This window comes from Ictidomys tridecemlineatus, chromosome 7 (genome assembly GCF_052094955.1).
Source record: "Ictidomys tridecemlineatus isolate mIctTri1 chromosome 7, mIctTri1.hap1, whole genome shotgun sequence".
NCBI classification, from domain to species: Eukaryota; Metazoa; Chordata; class Mammalia; order Rodentia; family Sciuridae; genus Ictidomys; species Ictidomys tridecemlineatus.
The window spans coordinates 143,879,561-143,893,315 of record NC_135483.1 but is presented as its reverse complement, the minus strand read 5'-3'; the positions used below and the strand labels follow the sequence as shown (position 1 = coordinate 143,893,315).

The 13,755-nt window shown below is 32.1% G+C and overlaps 1 protein-coding gene across 2 annotated transcripts in view; it reads left to right on the top strand.

The window, feature by feature from the left end:
* Lnpk (lunapark, ER junction formation factor) overlaps positions 1–13,755 on the top strand; it is a 72,453-nt gene that overhangs the window by 29,199 nt on the left and 29,499 nt on the right. For both annotated transcript variants that reach the window (XM_005324624.4, XM_005324625.5), the window contains exons 6-8: positions 1,484–1,524; positions 6,058–6,141; positions 6,224–6,275. In XM_005324624.4, coding sequence (XP_005324681.1) covers positions 1,484–1,524; positions 6,058–6,141; positions 6,224–6,275 — 177 coding nt within the window. The remainder of the gene's footprint in view (positions 1–1,483; positions 1,525–6,057; positions 6,142–6,223; positions 6,276–13,755) is intronic.

Below are 13,755 nucleotides of genomic sequence, written 5' to 3'. Positions count from 1 at the left end.
GGGATTCCAGATGTGTGCCACTGCTCTCAGCTCTGCCCATTTATCAATTGGGTTATTTGATTTGTTGTTGTTGTTGTTAAGTTTTTGAGGTTCTTTGTATATCCTGGAGATTAATGTGTATTTGAGGCATAGGTGGCAAAGATTTTCTCCCATTCTATAGGCTATCTGTTCACTTTCTTGATTGATTTCTTTACTGTGAAAAGTCTTTTTAGTTTGAATCCATCCCATTTATTGATTCTTGATTTTACTTCTTGCATTTTAGAAGTCTTGTTGAGGAAGTTGGTTCCTAGGCTAACATGAGGGAGAGTTGGGCCTACTTTCTCTTCTAGTAGGTGCAGGGTCTCTGATCTAACGCCTAGATTCTTGATCCACTTTGAGTTGAATTTTGTGAGAGATAGGTGTTAAGTTTCATTCTGCTACATATTTTCAGTTTCCCCAGCACCATTTGTTAAAGAGGCTATCTTCAATGTATGTGTATGGTGCCTTTGTCTAGTATAAGATAACTGTAGTTATGTTCCTGTGTCTTCTGTTCCATTGGTCTTCTTGGTGCCAATGCCATGCTGTTTTTGTTACCTTAGCTCTGGTATTGTGTTGCCTTCTGCATCACATTGGAAAATTAATTTGTTAAACAGACATAAGTATCTTTGAAATGATTCTTATGTTCCATCATGCCAATCTAAATAAATAGGCATATCTTAAAATGTTTAATTTTGAGAAGTTATTAGTACTCCTTTCAGTCCCTCCTGAAGCATAGTAATAAAAATTTACAAAGCAGGGCTTGGTATCACATACCTGTAATCCTAGCTACTCAGGAGGATACAACTGAAGGATTCAAATTCAAGGCCATCCCATGTAACTTATTAAAAGCCTGCCTCAAAAAGAAAAAAAAAAGGTTGGGGTGGGAGGGGGGCTGGGGAGGTATCTCAGTTGTAGACATTTGCCTAGCACATGTTAGGCTCTGGGTTTAGTTCCCTTACCAGGAAAAAAAAATTTTTTTATTGAAGATTTTCTTTATTAATGCCCAGCATCTTGAAGATTGACTAACTTTAAAAAATCTATTATACACATTTCCTCATGAAAAAAGTATTTTTATTATCGATGTTTGAAAAATATTTGGTATTTTATAAATTAATATGGATAGAATATTGAAAGAGAAATGATAGAGAGTATATTTCAGAAAACATTTAAATATATATTTGTACATCATTTTAAATTTGAAAAGGTGTTTCTTGCTACATAAAGTCCATTGATTTTTTTTTCCCCCCAAGTGGCTTGTAATTTATAATGTAGGCAAAAATATGAAATATGTATGGGTAAAGGCTGAGGTAATTTTTGTCTCTACACATTAGGCAGATAAAGAGAAATCTTAAAATTGGAAAATTTTCTTGTTATTACTTAATATATTATTTGACATGATTTTTTTTCCTTCATATCTAAGTATCTTAATATCTAATTTAACTTTGATATAAATCTTGTTTTCTAGATGAAGCACTGGATGATTTAAAATCCCAGAAGAAAAAAATAGTAAGTTAATTTTTATTTAAAGTTAATTTATATAAACTAATAAGTTAGAACTGGATAATTAATGTTTATATGTTATAACTTAATGACTCTCCAAGGAACAAGTATGCTTTTAGATAGCATTTTAATGATGAAGTTAAATTACAAATATTTTCTATAGTTGGATGGACTTTTGAGATTCTCAGAATCTCACTTGGAAGCTGAGATGTAAGTAAATAAATCATATTGAAGAACTAAATGAGGCAGAGAAGGTAAAGAGGTAGCTGTCCAGATAGTTTATTATAGCCTAAAATGGACTAAGTAGCTACATATGTCAGTTCTTCAATTTTCTTAACACCATAAGGTCAAGAGACAGAATCAAGATTGGTTGTAAGAGACAAGTTCAACATGAAATGTCTAAATTAAGAGGGGGGGAGAAAAAGAAAGAAAAAAAAATTTTTTTAAAGCATTTTCTACTTTCTAATAGCAGTGCTGATCACATGGACATCTATTGTAGTCAGTTAAATACCTCCTTTGTGGTTTAAGAAAGAGGGCCCACAGTAAGAAGAAGGGCTGTTGGTATTTAGAAGGTGATTTAGAATAGTCTCTAATAATGAATTGTTTTTGGTATTTGGCTTGGTGATTTCACCTACCATTTTAAAATTATTTTTGAATTATGTGATAATTACGATAGTATCATGTTACATGGAAGCTGATTTAATCAGGTATAAATGATCGGTTCAATATATTTTTGTATAGTATGTAACAAGTTGTGTTAATTAGGTTTCCATCATTATGGCAAAATACTGAAATAACCAACTTAGAAGGAGGAAAGTTTTATTTTGGCTCATGGTGTCAGAAGTTTCAATCCATGTGAATAGGTAATAAAAGACACTAGTTGAGTATTTTAACTAATTTAAATATTAAGTAATTTTAACACTGAAGGGATTAAATACCAAAGGGATTAATACTGAAGGGATTCCTTATCTGTTTGTTTGATTCTTTTTAATGTTTTATAAGCTACTTATCAATTGTATTGATAGTTTTGATAGTCCTACAGTAAATTATAGAAGTATGTATTAACAAATTAATTAACTTTATCATAGTTATATATGTATAGGTATATATGTATATATAGGGCACAGGTAGAGTACAATATTCTTTGAAATTTCAGACATTCACTAGGAGTCTTAGAACATATCCTTTGTAGGTAAGGGAAAACTACTCTAGGAAAAGAAAAAGAGAGAGAGAGAGAGAGAAAATGTTTTAGTGATGAGAAACAGCCCAATGTCAGTAGTATCACATGATCAGAAAACACAATTTTGAAGAACATGTGATTGGCAGAAATCTTTTTAAGAGTAACAGAGCTGACATACAGGAGTCTGTGAAAGGGCAGGCCAAGCTATATTCTACTTCTTTAATAGCCCTTGAAGGAATCATGGCATAACAGTTGGGAAATTCAGGGTTCAGTAGCTCTGTATATTTAAGTGATTATAGAAGCTTTAACATTACAGAATAGTTCAGTATGGCATTTCTTTTGCAGTATGACTAAAAAATAGATTGAATCTAACTCACTGTATTAATAAGAGAGCATAATTTGCATCGACTTACTTGACTATTGGTTATAATACTGCTCTATTGGGAACTAATCCCCCCCCCCCCCATCATTACTGCTCAAGTCTGGAACGGAGATGCTTTGTTGGTGTAGCTTTCTTTACACTTTGGAACAATAGGTGTTAAGGTGAAATTAGCAAACCAGTGATCAAGCTAGCAGTGAGAGGCAAAAGAAGGACATTGTTTTTGAGCAAAAGCTAAACATAATCAAAACTGATTTTTGCTTATGGATATTTAGTTTAAATGCTATACTTATGGTTTTAAATATACTTCTATTGTTGAAATACCTGCAGGAAAAATAACTTATTGGGGCTGGGGTTGGGGGGTCAGTGGTAGAGCGCTTGCCTCACACTTGTGAAACACTGGGTTTGATCCTTAGCACCACATAAAAATAAATAAAGATATTAAAAAATATATATTAAAAAATAACGGTCTAAAATTATCAAAGTCCCAATCCTTCTCTTTCATTAATAAAATTAATGAGTTTACATTGTTACTTGACACATTATTAAAGGCGATTTCCGGAGGCTGGGGATGTGGCTCAAGCGGTAGCGCGCTCGCCTGGCATGCGTGCGGCTCGGGTTCGATCCTCAGCACCACATACCAACAAAGATGTTGTGTCCTCTGAGAACTAAAAAATAAATATTAGAAATTCTCTCTCTCTCTCTCTCTCTCTCTCTCTCTCTCTCTCTCTCTCTCTCTCTCTCTCTTTTAAAAGAAAAAAAAAAGGCGATTTCCTAAGGGATGAATTTTTTTTTAATCTGAGTAGATTTGTTAATGATATTTGAAATTTATGAAAGTATAATTTGTAATGATGAATATGAATGGTCAGTTGATTAAAAAGTTAAATTACTTAGAAAAATGAGTAATATTTCTATGTCTCAAAGTTTAAGAACTTAATGTTAGTATTTATTACTAATGAAAATAAGGCTAGGAATTAATCTTTAGTTATCTAAAAAGTTCCCAAGTCTGGGTCTGTACATTTTGCTGCTCACATGTTTGGTGGTTCTTTAAAAAATTTTGGTTTTTCCTTTTTAATCACTAAGTAATCTATGCAATATATAATCCTTCTATATCCATGATTATTCCTACAAAACAGTTCAAAGTCAAGATCCATCAATGCATAACTCAGAATTAACCTCTTTAAGTGATTTCACGAATGTTCTATGCTTTTTCCAAAATAATGTTTCTATGTGGTAATTCCTCTCTGGCATTTGTCAGGAAATTTATGTTGTAAATTTTGAGAAAAATCATTTAAGAAATTGAGAATGTGGGGAAAATGTTATAATTTTTGACATTAAAGTTTTATCAGTTAAATACAGATATTACTTGTTCAAAGGAATCCACAAATGTCATTTAAAAGCAAGAGCAAGAAATGCTGCAGGTTAATGTTAAATTTTTTGGGTGTAGAACAGAAGCATGTCAAGGAGAAGTAGCACAATTTAGTGGTTAGTCTGGCTTTTATGGCCCTGTCTCTTCCTAATAGTCATTCTTGCAAATAACTATTTATAAGTTTATATTCATGATAAAATTTAAGTAAATCCTATGAATGATATTTCATGAAAGAAATTTGGAAGCAAAAATAAATTTATAAATTGGTGATTTCAGCATATGATTCTGTGTAGGTTTGTTAACTTTACTAGTCCTAGTTTCAAATGTTAAAGTTTTATATTACTCAATAATATTTGCTGGTGTTTGAATATTCAGTAGGCTACAGATTAATAGAAGAGACTACAAAGAGAAAAGATGTGGAATACTCCTATATGACACTAGAAAGTGATTTAAAATCTGAATTAGTAAAAACATTATCAATTTCAACAGCAAACTAAAATCAGAGTAAGCAGGTACTATTTTCATCATTATAATACGTTTATATGATTTAACATGTTCCCTAATACGCTGAGTTGAAGATTCTTTTGGATGCACTCTTAATTTGACCAGTTAATGTGAAGTGTAAGATAACTGGCATATTTGTCATGAATCAAAGATGAAGAATATTGGATAGGACAATTAACACTTAGTGTGTTTTAAGATTTTCTTTCAAGAATTCTTGAACTAAAGCTCAACTTTTTCTGATGTTGGGCCATACTTTACCAGTGATTACTTTTAAATGATACTAGTGATTGCTTTTAAAATTAAACCTATGCATCAATTAAGATATTAAAGAATTGGAGTACATTGTTAATAACATTTTATAACAATGAAGTTATTTTAATTATAGTTTATATTGTAAACATAGAATTCAATATAATTTTTACTTAAATTGTGTTCAGTTTTTTCTTCTAAAGTTGTTTGAATCTAAAAAAAGAAAAAATAGGGGGATGGGGAAGGTTTTAGCTTTTAAAGTCATTTGAGTAAATTCCATGGCTGTTCTCCCAGTTAGTAAGTTTTCACTGCATTTGCAGCAAGTTAATTGCTTCTACTAATAAATAATCTAAAATCGATGCTGACAGCAGTTAATTGGCACAGAGATTTTATTTTGTAAAGCTCTTGGCTAACGACCTTCTTTAAATTAATAGCATTAAGTGCTTTGAGGAAATAAATCTGAGGAATTGCCTGTCATTTGCTTGTCATGTCTAATAACTTCCAATAATGATGGCTGATAGATTTTTGCACATTCCATTATTGAAGTTGGTGCATGTAATTATTCTCCTCATTATATGTAAACAATTAGCAATATCTGGTATTTCCTTGCAGTAAAGCTGTTAAATACAAGTAACATATTAGAGATTAGAAGCCATTTTAAAATCTAGATTTTAATTATTTTCAGGAAGTCTTTCATTCTATCTGGATATTTTATGTGCTAGATCTAAGTAAAAATAGGGTGGGGGTTTAGCTCCCTTCGTTTTGAGACTGGCACTTGAATTTTTTTGAATAGAACTTCTAAAAATTGTAGTGTGGATGTTTTAAAATGTGACAGCTTATGGAAATTTTTGTTTGTAGCTTGAAGAAGTCATGGAAAAAGAAACTTACAAGACAGCTAAATTAATTCTCGAAAGGTTTGATCCAGACTCAAAGAAAGCAAAGGTAAGACTGTGATATCATTAATATTTTATGATAAGATGCACAATATGATAGACCACTATAATAACATTATTGTAATTGATAGGAGTTTGAGCCGCCATCTGCTGGAGCAGCTGTAACTGCAAGACCTGGACAAGGTAAATAGCTTTGTAGAAACTGCTGCTGCTGTTGGAAAGATCCATATTTACCCAAGTGAGTTCATAAGTGTGTTGGTGGTGTGTAAAAACTCATGTAGAATGCTTTTATGTTAATTTATACTTGGTAATTTGAGATATAACTTAGGTAGATGGCAATCATTGTAATTCAGTTTGATTTTTGTGGGACTATATTGGTCAGTTAAGATTTTGAATATCTGTTGAGGTTAAAATATATAATTGATTTTAACCTTTTGAAATTTAATGAGTAATTAATTTCACCAATATTTTATAAGATTTCTTCTTCAGATAATAATCTCTTGAAATGTGTTATGAAAAACTTAACATTTTAATTCTTTAATTAATTGATTGATTAATTTATTTATTTTTGTGGTACTGGGGAGTGAACCCAGGACCTGGCACATTGTTGGCAAATCTTCCACCACTGATCTACACCCCCAGCACTGTTATTTATTTTTGAAGAATATAGTGAATATTTTGTAAAATTTGGAATTTCTTCTAAAATGGCACTTTTATATAGTAAAAAAAAAATTAGAAATGGGAAAAATAAAAAAGAAAAATTCCTCACAATGCAGCTCTTTCTTTTTGAGGTTTTGGTACCATGGTATTAGTCATCAGTATTACCCTAGTAAATGTTTTATAATATTTTAGAAGTAATTTTAAGTGGCTACATAAAATATTTCTAGGACTGGTATGTGAAAAGGTATTTTTGAGTTTGTTGGTTTTTCTTGTTCTTTTCTTAAGAATATAGAAGTAGAATTTGTAAGGCTTTTGTTGCAATGTGAGGGTATATTACTTTAAAAATTTAACTGCCATTCTTATAGTAATTAATTACAATTCTTTAGAATTGTGCTCATTTGTAATGTTATAAAGCATGTAGAACTTTGAAAAGTAAATCCCCTAATAAAATCCACAAAATCCATGGTTATTAAATAAGTCTTAGTTTTAGGTTTTCGAATTGACATGGATATGTAGAAAGAATTCTACCTTCACCTTCTATCTTCCATTAGTAGGATTTCGTTTTATAAAAATATTAGCCTGTTTTCTTTTAGAGTCTCTTTTGAAAAAAAGTTTACATTATAATTAAAACAAATTATGTGGATATACTTGCAGTGAAATTTCTATTTTTATAGTTTAAATTTTTCTACAATTTATACTTCTTTCAAGAAACCATCAAAAAAGATTTTTGGCCTACAAACCAGATTTCCATAATTTCTAAAGAATTTTTCTATATCTAGTCTTAATTTTTCAAAAATATTTTTTGATTGAATTCCTGGAAGTAGAGAACAGAAGAGTTATTTCCCAGAGTGGGAAAGAGATGGAGGATAAAGGATTAAAGGGTAGAAAATTTCATTATATAGGTGAATATAATATCTAGGGCTTTAGTGTACAACACTGTGACTGTAATTAGCAATACTATATTGTATACTTGGAATTTGCAAACAGCATATCTTAAGTGTTCTCATTTCATATTAGGGAAAAGATAACTGTGAGATAATAAACATTTTGATTAATATTTTAATTAACATTTTGATTTCACAATATGTAGTCAGATACAGTATGAATAAATAAAAGTAACCTTGATGAATGTGTTTTAGAAATGTGATATTTTTAAAAAATTATTTTTGTACTTTTTTTAAAAGTGATTTCCTTTACTAACATCCTTAAATATTTATTAGTATTTAGGCACACAAGTTACTTCAAGAATCTAAACTCACCTTTCCTTAGAAACTTTTGAAACCCAAATATGTGTTTTTCTTCTGATGTCACATTATAATTATGGGAAATCATTGTTGGTCTCACTGGTTTGGATTCCTTTGGTACTGTTTGCTTTCAGATATTATTTTAGGGAGAATTAATACTTAGTTATAATATGAATGAATCATTTATTAAAAAAATTGCATAACTCATGTTCAGAAACCCAGGGGAATATAATGATGAATATAACATGTTTCTTGATCGTAAGAAGGTTATAATCTATTGTTATTTTCTTTTAAAAAAATATATCTTCTGTGGTGTATTATTTTAGTGTGCCTCACTCTTCCAGGGTTATAGTAATAAATTAGTGTTTTGAATTTTTTCTTAGCTTTTAAAAAATTCTAAATTATGGGGCTGTGTTGTGGCTCTGTGGTAAAGTGCTGGCCTCGAATGTGTGAGCACTGGGTTTGATCATCAGCACCACTTTAAAAAAAAAAACAATAAAAAAAATTATAAGTTTTATCACAATTCCATTCTACTTTAAAAGAATTATACCTAAGTTTTATTGTTTTTATCATTTTTTTTGGTATAACATATTTATTTATTTATTATTTATATGACAGGGGAATGCATTACAATTCTTATTACGCATATAGAGTGCAATTTTTTATATCTCTGGTTGTATACACAGTATATTCATACCAATTCGTGTCTTCATACCTATACTTTGAATAATAATGATCATCACATTCCACCATCATTAATAACCCTATGCCCCTCCCTTACCCTCCTACCCCTCTTCCTTATCTAGAGTTCATCTATTCCTCCCATGCTCCCTCTCCCTATCTCACTATGAATCAGCCTCCTTATATCAAAGAAAACATCCGGCATTTGGTTTTTTGGGATTGGCTAACTTCACTTAGCATTATCTTCTCTAACTCCATCCATTTACCTGCAAATGCCATGATTTTATTCTCTTTTATTGCTGAGTAATAGTCCATTGTGTATATATGCCAATTTTTTTTTTTATCCATTCATCTAACGAACTGCATCTAGGTTGGCTCCACAGTTTAGCTATTGTGAATTGTGCTACTATAAACATTGATGTGGCTGTGTCCCTGCAGTATGCTGTTTTTAAGTCCTTTGGGTATAGACCCATGAGAGGGATAGCTGGGTCAAATGGTGGTTCCATTACCAATTTTCCAAGAAATCTCCTTACTGCTTTCCATATTGGATGCAACAATTTGCAATCCTACTCCAATCAGAATGGCAGCTATTATGCATACAAACAACAATAAGTGTTGGCGAGGATTTGGGGAAAAAGGTACCTTTATTTATCTTTATGTGGCCCTGAAGATCAAACCCAGAGCTCCACACGCGAGGCATGTGCTCTACCACTGAACCACAACCTCAGCCCCTCAGGAAATATTTTGAGCTCGACTTTCCACATATATATAAAATCTGATGTATTAATCTACTTTAAACTGGTTAGGGGGATTATATTAAGTTTTAAAGTAAGAAAATTTAATTTTTTAAAAGAAAATACCTTCAATGTTACTAACCATGGTCCAAGCTATCTTTGGTGCTTTTTCTATTATTGACTCCATCTTTGCTCTTTGGAGCTTCTTCTCAAACATTAAGCTTCCTTTAAGACATAATATTGGATGATGTCAGTCCTCTGCTCAAAATACTTCCAAAATCAATACTTTTGGTAATGTAGAGGTCCTTGGTGACTTTAGAATAAACAGTTTTAGTGTAATGATAGGAACAAGAACCTGATTAGAAAGGATGGGAGTAGAAGAGTTCAAGACAATGAAAGAGATGAATCTTTAGAGTGAAAGGGAATGAAGAAATGGATGACTGGAGGGGGAAGCATTTTGTGTGCATGGGTAAGCATACTGTGTGAAAGAAATAATACCATATTTATGTGCTACTAGGAATGGCCCAGAGCACATGAAATAAAAGATGACATAAGAGGGAATGGGGACAGTTTATTGAGAGCTGTTCATGAGAAGGTGAAAGAAGGTGTGATATAGTTTACAAATATGCAAGTTAGGTTTGATGAGAGTGTGGCAGTTCTTCTTGAGTAATAAGGGCAGACTGAGAACATGAACAGATATAGTTAGGTGGAGGGAATTGTTTTCTGAGTGTATCTGATTCCTTAGTGAAGGTAAATAAAGTTGAGGGAGATATAGTTGGGAGCTTGAAGAAACTGTATGAAATAATTCCCTAGGACAGTGAGAGAATAATTGAGAGATGTGGAGTGCCAGAGTGCCCTAAAAACTGCTTAAAATCAGTGGTCATGAACTTAAAGCCTGACTGTGTTTTTTTATGTTCACCTTTATGGGTGCAGGAATGGAGTAGGCAGATGGTTGATTTTAACCAGGGTTGAGATTTTGACTAATGAATTAGGCAAAGTGATAAAGGGGCAGGACAGGGAGGTGAAGTTACATGCAAGGGAGTGATTTTAACAGTGGATTATGGAATTTGAGAAGATCATGAGGGAAATAAGGACATGAGGGGGGATGATGGACAATAAAAAGCTGTTTATAAGAACCAGAAAACTATATCTTGCAAATTGGGCCAAAGTTGTGAGTTTTTAAAAAATGGCTCTTCAGCTTAAAATGGGTTTTACATTTTTAAACATTCTTAAAAATAGCAAAGAAGAATATGCAATAGTTAGATCTTGTGTGGTCTGGAAAGCCTAAAATCTTCATCCTTAGGCCTTTTTATAATAAGTTTGTTGACCCCTTCATAATGAATAACTAATGAAAACAGATCTTTTGGGGGTTGTAGAAAGTAAGTTGAAAAGACAAGTTTGATTTGAGAGTAGGATGCTTAAATTTAAGAGGTGAATAGTTATTATAGGTGCCCAAGGTTCTAGGACTAAATTATAAAGAGGAGTGAATAAAATAGGAGGATGCTCAGATTATTAGAGGATGCCATAACAAGCTAAAAATGAATACTTAACAGATCATCTTGTTTTTTTTAAAGGAAGTCATACCATTCTCTTTATGTATAACTTGCACCTTTACTAAATTAAATTAGCAAAAGTCAGTTGTATTCTGTCACAGCTGTATCTAAACTGTAGTATTGCAGAAAAATCTAATGGTTTTGACAAATGGATTACAACTTCTTATATAAATAGGTTTTTAGAGTTTACTCACCCCTATTCTATAGCATATGTGGAAAGTTAGTAAAAATCATAAAACTTTTTTGTTCTTTATGGCAAGTGGAAGGATGCTTAATATCTTGCTGTTTTTCTGGGGTTTATGTTTAAAAAGAGATTCTGGAAAACACTTTATCATAAAATAAATTCAAGTTTATACTATTATACTTATCTGTTGTGTAACAAACTATCCCAAAACATAATGTCTTAAAACTTTGTTCATTTATTTTACTCATAAATTTGCAGTTTGTTTAGGGTTGAGTGGAGGCAGCTCATCTTGGTAAGTTGAGGCTATTTTATTGGAAAATTTATCATCCTGATGCTTTATTCACATGGCTAGAAAGTTGGTGCTAGATGTTGTTCCTCCACATGTACCTCTCTGTGGGATCACTTGGGCTTCTTCACATAGTAGCCAGATTCTCAGATTGAGCAGCTCAATAGACATTAAGTAATTCTGGAAATTGGCAGTTTTATTTTTCTTAGTCAAGCAGTTCCAGAGCATAGATTGAAGGGAAAGGCACATAGACACTCTTCATCCCAATTTGTTGGGAGACAAAGCAGGTTTTGGAGTCTTATTTAAAAACTGCCACATGCATCTTAATACAAATAACAAAGATATTTCTTTTTTAAAAAAATTCTTTAAAAAAATTTGTTCTAATTAGTTATACATAACAATAGAATGCATTTTGACATAACTTCTCTTTCTTCTGGTTGTCCATGATGTAAGATCACACGGGTCGTGTAGTCAGTAATATGTGCACATAGGATATTAATGTCCTTTCCATTCTACTATACTTCCTATTCCCATACTTCCTTCCCTCCCTCCCCTCCCTTTTGCCTAATCCAAAGTATTTCTGTTCTTCCCTATACTCCTCCTTATAGTGGATTAGCATCCACACATCAGAGAAAACTTTTGGCCTTTTGGGGATTGGCTTTTTTCACTTAGCATGATATTCTCCAATTCCATTCATATATTAGCAAATGCCATAATTTCATTCTTCTTAAAGGTTGAATAGTATTCCATTATGTATCTATACCACATTTTATTTATCCATTTATCTGTTGAAGGGCATCTAGGTTGGTTTCATAGTTTAGCTGTTGTGAGTTGAACTACTATAAATATTGATGTGGCTATGTCACTGTAGTGTGCTGATTTTAAGTCTTTTGGTATAAAGCGAGGAGTGTCATAGCTGGGTCAAGTGGTGGTTCCTTTCCAAGTTTTCTCAGGAACCTCCATGCTTCTTTCCATAATGGTTGCACCAATTTACAGTCCCACCAGCAATGTATGAGTGTACCTTTCCCCCCACATTCTCACCAACATTTATTATTGCTTGTATTCTTGATAATTGCCATTCTGTAATAAAGGCATTTCTATTCACATTTTTCAGTTTTTGTCTCAAGTGACATTATCACCATGAATGCTTTCTTTGTCTCATCGTTGGGTTTAATCTTCCTCTTCTTGGATTCTCTATAGTATTTTGTTGGCTCCCTTTTTTGACATTTACCTTGTATTAAAGTTTTTAGTGACTTTGTTTTGTCTTTGCTTACTGTCTCTATGTGCAACTCTGTATTCCTTTTCAGTGCTTATCATAGTGTTTTAGTCATAGTGGTTGCTTAATGTGTTGAGTTGAAGGAAATAAAAAGAAAAGAATTTTTTAGCATTTCCAAAGTTTGTTTAAATGTTGTGAATAGAACCTTGATGAACTGAAAGGTACAGGTTGTTTAAAGTTGATAGCTAAGAAGACAACCGAGAGTAGAAGTATAATGATGTGACAAAAAAAGGAAACATTGAGATGAGGAACTATAAAGCAAAAATATGTTATTCTTTTTTTGAAATACAGATCAACAACAAAAAGGTAAACTCAACTAAAGTCTTGCAAGTGGCATGTATTAGCAAATTTTCTTTCCTTCTTTCTCTCTCTCTCTCTCTTTTTTTTTTTTTTGTTTCTACTGGTGGTTAAATCAGGGCCTTGAGCATGATAGGCAAATGCTTTACCACTAAACTATATTCCCAGCATTTTATTTTGAGACAGGGTCTTTCCAAATTATTGAGGGTGGCCTCTAACTCCCTGCTTCAACCTTCTGAATAGCTGTGATTACAGGTCACTGTTCCCTAATATTAGCAGATTATCTGCTTGAAATTAGCCTTTTAAAATGAAGTTAGGATGAGATTCTCAATGCAGCAGGCAACGCAGATTCAGCTAATTCACAGTTTCAATTTTATTTGCAATGTTAATTCTTCTTGAATGTAACAGCATATTTACAAGTTCTGGGGATAAGGATGTAGATGTCTTTGGGAGACCATTATGCTGCTTTTCATTACCATGTATGTAGGGTAACATGCAGTTAGAAATGTAAAACTAAAAAGCAGGAGAAAAGTAGATTCATTTCATAGACTTTTTAAAATTCCATACTCTGTCAGTTACTTTGCAGCTGCTATAAAGACGCAGTTCCTGCCTATTAGTTTTTGGTTAAAAGGGGTATAAATAAATAAATAAATAGTATATATAAGTAAATAAATAGTCTTAGTGTTCTAAGGACTATACTAAGGTAGAAGGTAGGCAATAAATCACTATAATTTTCTATGAGAACAGG